The sequence below is a fragment of the Nymphalis io genome, chromosome 29 (genome assembly GCF_905147045.1).
Source record: "Nymphalis io chromosome 29, ilAglIoxx1.1, whole genome shotgun sequence".
Classification (NCBI taxonomy): Eukaryota; Metazoa; Arthropoda; class Insecta; order Lepidoptera; family Nymphalidae; genus Nymphalis; species Nymphalis io.
In genome coordinates, this window is record NC_065916.1 from 1,204,082 (window position 1) to 1,217,320 (window position 13,239).

Here is a 13,239-nt window from a genome sequence, read left to right on the forward strand (position 1 = left end):
TTCATTTCTAACACGCAGGCAAACTAGCAAATTGACGTCCGCCCATACACATACATGGAACATAAAAAAAAAAACCTTCGTGACTGTAACTACACAAACACACGCACCATTTAACTCGTACCGTTTGGCGGTAGATATTGAGACGAGTGGGTTACGTAAAGTAACATTAACAAATTTGAAATTAAGGTAAGGGAAATAACAAATGCGAAGAAATATTTTATTTAAGACATTCAACGTGAACATGTAGAGGATTAAGTTAAAAAAGATTTTATAACTTCATGAATAAAGAACTAAGAGACATTTATAGCTTATATACTTGACTATAGTAAATTCCAAAGCTATACACAAGTCTCAATCAATTTCATATTTATATTCGACCTATCAACCATCAGAGATCAAAATGTTGTCTAGTTTTTTTCATCACACGTATATATATATAATACAAAATAATTGCACAATATGACCCGTGTCATACAAACATTACACACACAGAAACTTATTTATATAACACAATATTAAATGAGCAATTCTTTTATTTACATTTATATATAATACTAGAGAACTATAAACATCTTTATAGTACCTCAGTAGCCGCTCTATGGGTATGGTTAAACATTTTGTATTTAAATAAGATTTAACAATTTAAAGTTTATCTGTGTAGGTGTTTTCTGAAAAAAGGAAATATTACTCGAATATGTTTGTAGAGCCAAACGAAACTCAGTCGCCTATATACTTAAGACATTATGTGCTCTTGAGAGAAAACTATTTCTTGCGATATTGATGCTTTTACGTAATGTTTGAAACAGATTTCAATTTAGTTTCATTACTAACAGGGGATCAACGGAAATGAGTTGGACGTTCAGTAATTTTTAGCGCGGGTTTTTTTTTTATTCATTTCGATATCGTTGACGTCAAACGATTGTACGTCAACGATTTGTATGAGCCAGCGCCAGCGCCATCTAGTTACAATATAGGGAATTTCATTAAAATGGTAATTAGCTTTAATACCATATAAAATTGAAATCTAGATCGATAAACAATTTCTGCACAACACGGATCGATTTTATTATATAAAAATACAAAAAAATATATATTAATTAAAAACATATTTATGAACACAATTATCAACTTATTAATTTCTACACTGATCTTCAAGTCTTTAATTGGTTATAAAAAATACGAAGTCGGAAATTGTCTAGTTGTCAACGGAGGACAAAATTTTAAAGAATTAAAAAAAAAAAAGAGAAGACAAATGAATTCTAGCTAACTACTTATTTTGTCCGGATTCATTATTCCCAAAACCAATACATTTTTGATGTGAAAGCTTCTCAGTGCTCGGTCACAAGAGGGCTAACTGATACTTCGAGCGTCAGATGACGTCAGCGTTAGACAACAAGTAATTGTGTTAATGTGTGCGTGAGATCGACACATAAGCTCACATGTTTACACATCAATTTTACGTATCCTTTGCACTTACACAATTTTTTTAAAAGCGATACTGTAATTAAAAAGAAAAAAGATACAATATAACAAAATAGTTGAGACGAATGAAAAGAAATGCGTTTTTCGTTCTACAGCAAAATTCAATTGATAACGTAGATTGTTCTCTCTAAAAAGATTATACTAACAGCATTATAAGACGTTTTTGGTCTCGCCTAAAATATTTACACTAAAATACCTTCGTTACGTGATATACTAAATCAAATACAATAAAAAATACATCATACATTATATTATATTTATCAACGTAAATAAATTCATGTTGTTCATTGTAATTAAGAAAAAGAAAATGCCACAAGAGAGGATGTCATATAAGTATATCCGCCCCCCCCCCACACGTAACTTGGACAAATATTTTTGTTATAAACGCAAAAATGTAAAACAAAAAAATTAACTTAAAAAAATGCGGGCAGTTGCAGAGATGTACATAAATTATTCAGACATTTCAGATAGCTAACTAAAACTAATAAACAAAGGGACCTACCACTCTGAGCTATCAACCACCCTATCTTGGAGAAATACGTCACTGCATTTTTTTTTAATGTAGCATATGGCCACCTGATGATTAGTGGTCACCGAAACCTATATACATTGGCATTTTAAGAAATGTTAACCATCGCTCGCGCCACCAACCTTGGGAACTAAGATGTTATGTCCCTTGTGTCTGTAATTACACTCTCACTCAACCTTCAAACCGGAACACAGCAATACCAAGTACTGCTGTTTTGCGGTAGAATACCTGATGGAGTGAGTGGTACCTACCCAGACGAGCTTGCACAAAGCTCTACCACCAGTAAATTTGAGGGGAACTAGACGAAGTGTATTGAAACAGTTAATGCGATTTCAATATTTGATTTCGAGGCAAATCAGATACATACTTAATTTCTATACATTTTGGTTCATAATGAAATAGATAATGATTTTGTCCAGGCCAGATTGACTTTTGCTAAGCTTATCGTTAGATAAAATAAGTATGGCGATATGACAACACCGTGAGAACATATAATATAAACTTGAATATTATTCGAACAGCATTAAACGAATACAAAAGAATGTCATAATCTAACACCTTCTAAAGACAATCCTCTTATAATTCACCCATGCATTAAATATTAATTAATAATAATAATTAATCGTCCATGAACGAAATTTAATATTTACCTATTTACTAATTATTGCTTGACGTTCTCCGAATTAAATATATCAGAAATATTAAATGTAGAGAATACGGGTTGCCACACGTAAATACGTTACGAAAACGTGACACGCATTATAAAAAACCACGTCACTTCAACGTGGCAACCCTAAGCGATTACGTCCAAACATGCTATATCTAAACAATACCACGTTTAATGACTAAGGTTCAAAGTTTTCAAACGTTAAAGATGATAAATTTAAATTAAGTATTCGATATTTGAAAACGTAATTATGGAACTTTTATCTTGTGTTTGTTACGCATATGAGATTTCCAACTGCACTTTTGCACGAATGTAAATTCGCATAGTTCGCACTTGAATTTCCTTATATTGGCGTGTATCTTCAAATGTTCCCGGAGCGTATGCTTCCTCGCGTACGCCTTCTGGCATATGTCACACTGGTATTCCCTTAGCGGGGAGTGCTTCACCATGTGCTTCACAAGTTCCAACTTTGTATAGAACCTCATTTCGCAATCCGTACAAGCGTGCTGGCACTCCATGTGATCCCGCCTGGTGTGACCTCTTAAACGAGCTCTCGTACTGAACGTTTTCTTGCAAATCTCACACTTCACGGACAGAGGTTCCGCGCCGTGTTCCTGTACCATATGAGATCGCTTCTTCGCGTAATTGGTGAACTTCTCCTGACAATACGGGCACTTTTTTCTCTTATAATCGCCGTCGTGCACGAACTTCTCGTGATTCAGCTTCTTCCTGTTCGTATCGAATATTTTGGCGCACTGACTGCACGGGAAATCGCCTTTTTTATGTCGGTTCGCGTGATTTTGCATCGTTCTCTTATTTACGAAGGGAGCGTTACATGTCGCGCATATATAATTACCATAATGTATGCTCATGTGTTCCTGTATCAGTTTAAAGTGTTCGAAGGACTTCGGACATTGGACGCAGTCGAAACCGTTTCCAACGAATCTGAACGGTAATATATGATTCGGTATATCGGTATGCAATTCTTTACCGTGTGCAGTGCGGAGGTGATGCATCGGGTCGAAACCTTCGATCTCGCTGTGGCATATTAGACAGCGCAAATTCGTTATATCGAGTTTAACGACGTACGAAGTCAATCTGTGCCCTTCCATGAACGAAGACTTGTCAATTTCGTCATGTTCCTCGAGGACGTGCATTTTCAATTCCGACGGAAGCGGATACGTCTCTGGGCATAGAGCGCATACGTAGTTAGCACCGTCGTGGTATCTTATCGGGGTAGCGTTCGTATGTAAAAGTATCGTACTAATATTCTTCAAATGTTTCTCCATTTCGAGTATTTGATCCTTCTTGGATTTCTTGTCGGCTGCGCCTTTTTTAGGATCTTTGGTTACCTTTTTCGATACATTATCATCTGTTACGTTTTCTATTTTAACGACCGTTTCGAGTTTTGTCTCTCGTTCCTCCGTATCGGACGTGGGTTCCTGTTTGATCGTTATTTCGACAAAGCTTGTTTCAATCTCGACACCTACAAAGAAAAGCATCGAGTTAAAAACTTCAACTTGAGCACTTGCTATCACTATTTTCATGCTTTTCATACATAACTGAAGTTTTTTATATAATGTGTTATATATAAACTAATCTTAAATTATACAATCGCTTTTAATCGTTACAAAATACCCGTCACGCTTCACACGCTTCGCACGGATAAAAAGATTTAACATAAAACATTTATTTCGTAATACACTAACAATAATCGTATTTCGACTGTTTAACGACTTCGGTCGACATTTTTCGATGTCTTCAACAATTATCGTCGTATTTCGTCCAATTTACACGTAAACATAATGAATTATACACCTAAACATTCCTCGTGAATCACTGCGTTAATTGGTGGAAGACATATGAAAATAAGTTTGGTAGATTTTGAGTTTTCTCGGGCAGTCAGACAAACGGGGCCGATGACTTTGTTCTATAAAGTGTAGTATAATAAAAACCATACAAAGATTAATTATTCGAAAATAATATAGTTTTACTAGCCAGTAAGGAAATACTCGTTCTGTCGGTTCGTATGATAGATCATTTTTGTTTTGAAATATCTCGTAAGCTACACGCTGCAGTTTGACGAATGGTACAATCTATTCTCTCTCTATTTCTCTTGCGTTTACAGCTATAAGCGTTTTTACTAAAAAAATTAAAAAAAAAACCAATTTATAACGTTTTAAAATGAATAATAATAATAATATCCTGAGACGTTATTCACACACGGCCATCTGATCTCAAATTAAGCAAAACTTGTACTATGGAAACCAGACAACTTATATACTACTTTTCTTTTGTAAACACATACTTATATAGATAATTACACCCGGACTCAGGACAAACAGTCGAAATCGAATCCACAACCTTTGGCTTTAAAGGCAAGTATCTATCAACGAATGATAGCGAATATCGTTTCTTTTGCTTCTGAATATTACTCTTGATAGTCTTAAAATATAATTAATTTTGTTCAAATGATAATAAGGTTTAAATTACTTCGGCAATGCATCGCATTTTTCCAATACCACACACACATACAAACGACAGGATTGACATCTAAACGATGACTTACGTTTATATAGATAATCGAACATCCGATTGATACGTCGTTCTATATTCCGTCGTTTTTTTACAAACGCGTAGCATTTTACATAAGATACGATATATATATATAAATAATGTTTTTTTTTTTGTAGAATAGGAAGGCGGAGGAGCATATGGGCCACCTGATGGTAACTGGTCACCAACGCCCATAGACATTGGCATTGTAAGGAATGTTAACCATCTAACTAAGGTATTATGTCCCTTGTGCCTGTAATTACACTGGCTCACTCACCCTTCAAACCGGAACATAACAATACCAATTACCGCTGTTTTGCGGTCGAATGGGTGGGTGGTACCTAACCAGACGAGCTTGCATAAAGTCCTACCACCAGTGAAAGTCAGTGTTTGTCGTCCACATAAGATTTTGATGCATTTACATAACCTAGCTAAATTAAGAAACAATATAAAATCTAGCATTCTCATTTACTTATGTAAACCATATTATATACGTGAATACATTTCGCTAATCTGTGTCTTCTATATAAATAATATATATATATAGTATGTAAATAATAAAAACTTAAATAAAAAAAAAAACCCCCGACACAAAAAAACCTTTAATATATAAAAATCAAACATTTATTGCTTCTTCAACTTTATTATATTATAAGTAGCGTGTAATATATAAATACAAGCATCATTACGTTGAAGGAGTGCAATTGCAAATCGATCGGACCTATAATTAGTGTAATTACAGGAACATGGGACATAACATCTTAGTTTCCAAGGTTGGTGGCGCATTGGTAATGTAAGCGATGGTTAACATTTCATACAATGCCAATGTATTATGAGCGTTGGTGAACATCAGGTGGCCCATATGTTCGTCCTCCTTCCTATTCTATAAAAAAAAATAAGACTTGGTACGACCGTTCTGTCTAGAAGGTAAAGATTTCAAACAGAAAAAGCTACATACACTGTTAGCGTGTTCACGTTAAACCAATAACACCCTACTATTTATGTTTGGGATAAAAAAAAACTCATTACGTCACAATATTTTAATTACAGATAAATAAAACATAAAATACACAGTAAATTAATCTAATCACTTATTCTCGCCGTCATGTAACAATGTATTTTTCGACACGCCATGATTCTTCTTCATGTGCTTCCGTTTGCTGTTCTGCGTCGCGTACGCCTTGCCGCAGACGTCGCACTTGAACTTCCTCTCGTTCGTGTGCGTCGCCAGATAATGTCCGAGCATGTGACGTTTGATGAAGAAGCCCATGCTACACACGGAACACTCGTACGGACGCTCCTTCAAGTGCACACTCCTCATGTGGAGAACGAGGTTCGATTTCAGATTGAACTTTTTATCGCAGACATCGCATTTTATCCCTTCCACGTTATGGACTTGTATCATGTGCCTCGTCTTTTGATAGTAGTTCTTAAACCTCGCTTTACATATTTGACAGACGCTGTCACCGGCGATACCCTTGTGTTCGGTATTGACGTGCGCCTTCTTCTTCGACTCGGCCGCGAACACCAGCCCGCAGTGCCGACACGTGAAGCTCGATTTCTTCTTACCGTGCGTCGTCTCGTGTCGATTCAGACGGAAGCTGTTCACGAAGCCCGCACCGCATATCGTGCATATAAAATTCCTGTAGTGTACATTCATGTGTTGCATGAGCAACTTCATATTGTGAAATATCTCGTCGCACAAACAGCAACCGATCACCGCTTCGCTGGTCAACTTGTAGGGTTGGAAATAATCGGTAATATTAAGGTAATATTTCTTATCGTGTATCTTGACTAGATGCTCGGTTAGGACATTTATGCTCTCCATGTTCTGGTCGCATAACGTACATTTTAGGTCGACTATATCTAAATAGGCTACGAAGCTACTCATTCCTGTGCCGGCCTTGTATGTCGGTTTCTCTTTATCGTGGTCATAGTGTGTGTGGTGCCTTAGAACGTTAGGGTCGGGGTAGGTTTTAAAGCAGTACGCGCATATGTAACCGGCATCGTTTCGATCCTTGAACGGCGTTACATTCGAATATTTCAACAGTGTGCTCAAATTGTGCCACTGTTTCTGCATCTCCCTTAATTGTTTCTCATGATAGACTACTTTATTCAACACCACACCCTCTCCGGATTCCTCCTTAGGAGTCCGTTTTCGTATTTGTCGGGCTCCGGTAAGGCCTATAAAAGAAAAATAATTTGTGACTGGCCGGTTCAGTTGGGGTATAAGCTGATGTATCTTATATTTCGTAATTATTAACTTTAATGTACACACGCTTGAGTCTTCAATTTCTCGTTTTCAATAAAGAGCCGTATGATTGTAAGTCAAGCATCATTTCCACATTAACTAGAGGTCCGTGCAGTGGACGAAACTCGACCTCAATGCATTGGTTAATAAAAAAATAAACGCGAACATCAAGTAAGACGAACGTCAAGTAAATACACGCATTCAATCATTTGCGTGAGTGCTTGGCGTTAACAGCGTATGTATCAAAGATTTCTCTGTATTGTTTAGACGAGTAACATTGTATTAAATATCGGTTGCGATTTTAAGAATTATTTTAAATGTTCAAATCAGTAGACAGAAAATTATTTAATAAAACAATATATCAATTATATATATATAGCACTTTATTTTTTTTTAAACACATCATAATTTATATAATTATATTTTCACAGTTCGAGATCGACAAATAAAATACAATAGACCATTCAATACTAAATAAAAAAAAATGCTACCACAGATGAAAAATAAAACTTCATAGACAACAATAGTTATCTATGGCATTGTTCCATAATCTATGGTATTAGTTATATGCACCACGCAACATGCGTTATCTATAATTATGAAATAATAAAAAATACGTTTGTATAAGACAAAATATCTTTCGATAACTTTAAGAATAAAAAGATTAACTGAAATTTGAAACAGATGATTCGTCACTCGTTATAGTTCGAAATAATAATAATAATTCACAACATAAATGCTCAGAGTCCTAAGCTATATTTATAAATTAAAAAAAAAACAAATTTCATTTGATCCGTACTTTAAACGAAATAAATTGGACCGTGTTGAACGGTAATAAAAGTTATTACGAATTAAAAAAAAGAGATATAATACACAAACAGATGGGCCATTTGATGGTAAGTGGTCAAAACCGCCCATAGACAAACACTAAGAAATATTACCCATCCCTTACATAACCAATGCGCCATCCACTTTGGGAAATAAGATATTATGTCTCTTAGGCCTGTAGTTACACTGGTTCGCTTAAATTCCAAACCGGAACACAACAAACGATTTATGTATAGAAATTATAATTTCAATCTTAATAATATTTATTTGTGCGTCTGTTGCTTGAAACATTTCTGCTCAACACGGCCCGACTTATTATACTAAGCTGCAATGTTACCATTGTAAAATGTATATGCGAAATTTCGACTCGGTTAAAATTGTGTTCCAAAATTCGATTAAAATACAAAGCACGAAGTTAAACACCAACTTCTATATCAAGGCAATGTATACTGCAAAGATAAACTATGGTATTAGTTATGTCGTGTATATAATATTCCAATCGAAGACAAAGTAAATATAACAGTCCCACTGCTGGGCTAAGGCCTCCTCTCCCTTTTTGAGGAGAAGGTTTGGATCTTATTCCACCACGCTGCTCCAATGCGGGTTGGTGGAATACACATGTGGCAGAATTTCAGTGAAATTAGATACATGCAGGTTTTCTCACGATGTTTTCCATCACCGTCAAGCACGAGATGAATTATAATTACAAATTAAGCACATGAAAATTCAGTGGTGCTTGCCCGGGTTTGAACCCACAATCAAGATTCACGCGTTTTTACCACTGGGCTGTCTCGGTTTCTAGTAAAGACAAACAAACCTTTTATTTACATATTCCACGCGATTCGCTAACAGCTCTGCTGTATTACGCACTACAAACAGTTCTCGATTAATATATCTCTATATATAACACAATACTTCATACTTAAATACATTTATTCACTTTAATTTTACTTACAAAATTCCGAGAACAACTTCACCGATCCATAATGTTCAAGATCGAAATACATTATGCCTAATATTATTTAGTTTATCTTCTCATCAATAGATGGCGTTAGATGTATTTTACATCGCGCTATAGGTGTTTTTTTTTTCAAAGTACTAAGTAAGTTTTGTAAATTCTCGATGAGAGAGATCAATTACACTATCCGACCAGCAGTACATACTCGGTGGTTTTATTTTGAAGTCTCACAGTACCAATACTACCGGGTAACCCCGACCACACAACGTAAATAGATTATTCGAGATCTCGACCAATGATATCGCGTCAAAGTATTCTATTCGTCTCTTTTTTTATATAGAATAGGAAAGAGGACGAGCATATGGGCCACCTGATGGTAAGTGGTCACCAACGCCTATAGACATTGGCATAGTAAGAAATGTTAACCAATGCGCCACCAACCTTGGGAACTAAGATGTTATGTCTCTTGTGCCTTTTATTACACTGGCACACTCACCCTTCAAACCGGAACACAACAATACCAAGCACTGCTCTTTCGCGGTATATCTGATGAGTGGGTGGTACCTACCCAGACGAGCTCGCACAAAGCTCTACCACCGGTCTCTACTCCTCTATGATTGGAATACTATAAACAGTATATTAATTTGAAATAATTTTGTATATCTATAATCATATAGCACAATTCGAAATCCTAGACAGTAATAATAAAATTATTTTTCTATTCTAATGTGCATATTTCATATAAAACTATTTTAAATTCATTTTTAACAATGACCGAATTATTTTCGGAAGCGTTTCGCTCATCAGCCCTAAACTTGTAGCCTGATCGAGACTTGCATGATGTGATGTATTGTGTAATGCGTCGTGAACAGTGTAATGATAATAAAAAGTAAAGTCCTCCTGACGGATTTCGACAACGGCGGCCAATCTCAAGAGAGATTAGCCAACTGCGCAGGAGATATTATAGTGCACAAGTGTGTGCACAAACATAGGTGCACTCTTTTCTCTAGCACTCATAATCCGATGGGAGGGCAATCCGACATGACTGAAAAGACTTCAGGCTCAGGGCCAACGGTTTTACGTGCACAATTCCCAACTTCCAGACTCTAATAATCTAATCTAATCTAATTTTCAACAGAAAATCCAAAATCTTTTATTGGCCCGACCTGGGGTATTTGAACCTAGAACTTCGGGGTCTGTGGCCTTATGCGGCAGTCAGTGTTGACGGTATACTAATGAGTTCGAGTTGATCAACAGTTGCCACGTATATGCCGAATACATAAAACGTGATAGGTGGTGGCTGATTTTGAAGACTGAAATAAACCATCGATGGTGACAAACAAACTTGTATGAGAAAAGATCTACTTTTTAAACTCAAACACACTAAAAAAAATCCCTGATTTTGGTTATTCGTTAACAACAATTTGGTTCAACATGAACGATGACTGTCACCAGAACAGCTGGAGCGGCGACATGAGCGTTACAGTAAATAGTCGTGTAGTGACGTCCACGTAAAGAAGTCGCGTTAATCTAAGCCGTACATTACATTACACAAGTCTGAATCCGGCCTAACAGTGGCTCATACGTCATTTCTAATACTATTGATATTGATCCTTCAACTTTTCGGCCTGTGCCTTCTTCTTGTTCTCAGCTGCGATTTGTTTCAACGTCATCTCCCTGTTATCAATCAGATGTTTGACGTCATCAAACTCCTTGAATATGTCCAAGTCGTCTTGATGCAAACGGACGTGACTCTTCAAGCTGCTCTTCTGCATGAACGTCTTCTTGCAGACCTCGCATTGGAATCTCTTGTCGTCTTCGTGTATCCTCATATGTTCCCTCAACGTCCGCATTCTAGAGAACGATTTGCCGCATACATCGCACGAGCATATCTCGGCACCTGTATGCCTCGTCATGTGATCGACGAGACCACGCTTCGAGAAGAACTTCGCGTTGCATTTATCGCACAGGAAGCTCCTCTGCTGGAGGTGGTGGTGTTTTATGTGCCTGTTCAATTCGAACTTCTTTTTGTACGTCTTGTTGCAGGCGTTGCACGGATACACGACGGGCGCCTCGTTGTGAACTTTAACTAAATGCTCGCTACGATCGTAGTAGCTCACGAATATCTCCGGACAGTGAGGACATTTGTTCCTCAGCCAGCCGCCGGTGTGGACGCCCTTCTCGTGATTGCGTTTCTTCGTCAGCGACGTGTACGATTTATCACAGTAATCGCACGGGAAGTGACCTTGGTAGTGCGTCTTCCCGTGTTTCCTTAAAGCCGCTATCGTTATGTAGCCAGCGCCGCATTTCTTGCAACAATAATTACGATAGTGACTGCTCATGTGGTGGTAGAGATTTTTGAATGATATATGAACGACGGAACATATGACGCACGTGAAATTCTGTCCGTTCTCAAGTCTAAAAGGTAATATAATGTCTTTTATGTTTCGGTGTATCGTTTTGCCGTGCGCGACGACTAAATGCTCCTTGAGTTCGATCAAATCTTTCATATTTTTATCGCAAACCGTGCACATGAGGTTAGTTATGTCAAGTTTGATCGGATTATAGCTGAGCTTGTAATCGAGCATCGTGTTGATTTTGTCTTTCTCCGACTGTTGGGACGTGTGCGCTCGTAGTTCGTCGATGTGCTGGAAGTATTTCGCGCAGTAGAGGCAGGAGAAGCCGCGCATCGTCTTGTCCCTGAACGGACTCGCATTGGAGAATTGCAGTATCGATGTGAGGTTCACTCTGTGCTCAATGCGCTCGGGCGTGGCGCTAACGTCTGATTTCTTTTTCTTTTTCCTGCGCTTCGGCGCGTCGCCGTCCGTTCCTATAACAGAAACGAGCACATCTCAATTATCTTCATCCACTCTCATCTCTTCTTATCATTAAGATTCTGTTTTATCGTCTTCGTGGACTTGCGAGCTCAGTTCTCCATTATATTTATATATATATATTTCTCGTGATTTAATCAATGTGTGTTATAATGCAAATGTTTAGTGTTCGCTGTAATATTTATCATAAATCAGACGCTGTAAACAAATCACTTCGTTTTCATTCGTAAATAAGAAAATCCTTAATGTAAGTAAATAAATAATACATTATATATACGATAGTTATTAACCGTTAAACGAGTAACATTCGGCGCATTAATTAAAAAAAAATCATAATATTTTCAATGATAACAATATAAACAATCATAAAGATATATAATATATATATAATGTAATTACGTTATCAAAACTTTCAATACATTCAGGAAGTCCTGCAGGGTTCACTTTTAGTTCAATATTAATATTTTTATATAACAATAGGGAAGACAAAGAAATATATTCGTTTAAACACTATCCCTTATATACATTAAGAATGCATTGAAGCATAAAAATTCTTATCGGTCTCATAAAAGTCGGTAGACGAAAATGAAAATGAGAATTTTACGTATCGTATGTAATGAGAACTAAATATTTAAATAGATCATACGTGTTGCAAATTGTATGTATTTCGTACAATAACAATACAATAACAGCCTGTAAATGTCCCACTGCTGGGCTAAGGCCTCCTCTCCCTTTTTGAGGAGAAGGTTTGGAGCTTATTCAACCACGCTGCTCCAATGCGGGTCGGTGGAATACACATGTGGCAGAATTTCGATGAAATTAGACACACGCAGGTTTCCTCACGATGTTTTCCTTCACCGAAAAGCACGAGATGAATTATAATTAGAAATTAAGCACATGAAAATTCAGTGGTGCTTGCCCGGGTTTGAACCCACGTTCATCGGTTAAGATTCACGCGTTCTTACCACTAGGCCATCTCGACTTTTTTTATATATTATATTTCGTAACTTAAAAAAATAAATAAAAAAACGGATGTCGGTTACATAGATTTAAATCTGCAATGTTAATATCCTCGTTCTATCATAAAATATAAGCTTATAGGAATAACAATATCTATAATAAAATTTGCATGTC

At 36.7% G+C, this 13,239-nt stretch overlaps 1 protein-coding gene across 10 annotated transcripts in view; it reads right to left on the reverse strand.

Annotated features, from left to right (window-relative positions):
• The window catches only part of LOC126779499 (telomere zinc finger-associated protein-like), a 48,067-nt gene that overhangs the window by 21,743 nt on the left and 13,085 nt on the right, over positions 1 to 13,239 (reverse strand). The window contains exon 5 of one of the 10 annotated variants that reach the window (XM_050503527.1): positions 89 to 4,164. The exons of 8 other annotated variants lie outside the window; for them this stretch is intronic. In XM_050503527.1, the coding sequence (XP_050359484.1) occupies positions 2,927 to 4,164 (1,238 nt within the window). In that variant the 3' untranslated portion in view covers positions 89 to 2,926. Of the gene's footprint in view, positions 1 to 88; positions 4,165 to 7,953; positions 12,102 to 13,239 lie in introns of those variants that run through there. One more of the 10 variants, XM_050503528.1, reaches the window with a different exon arrangement.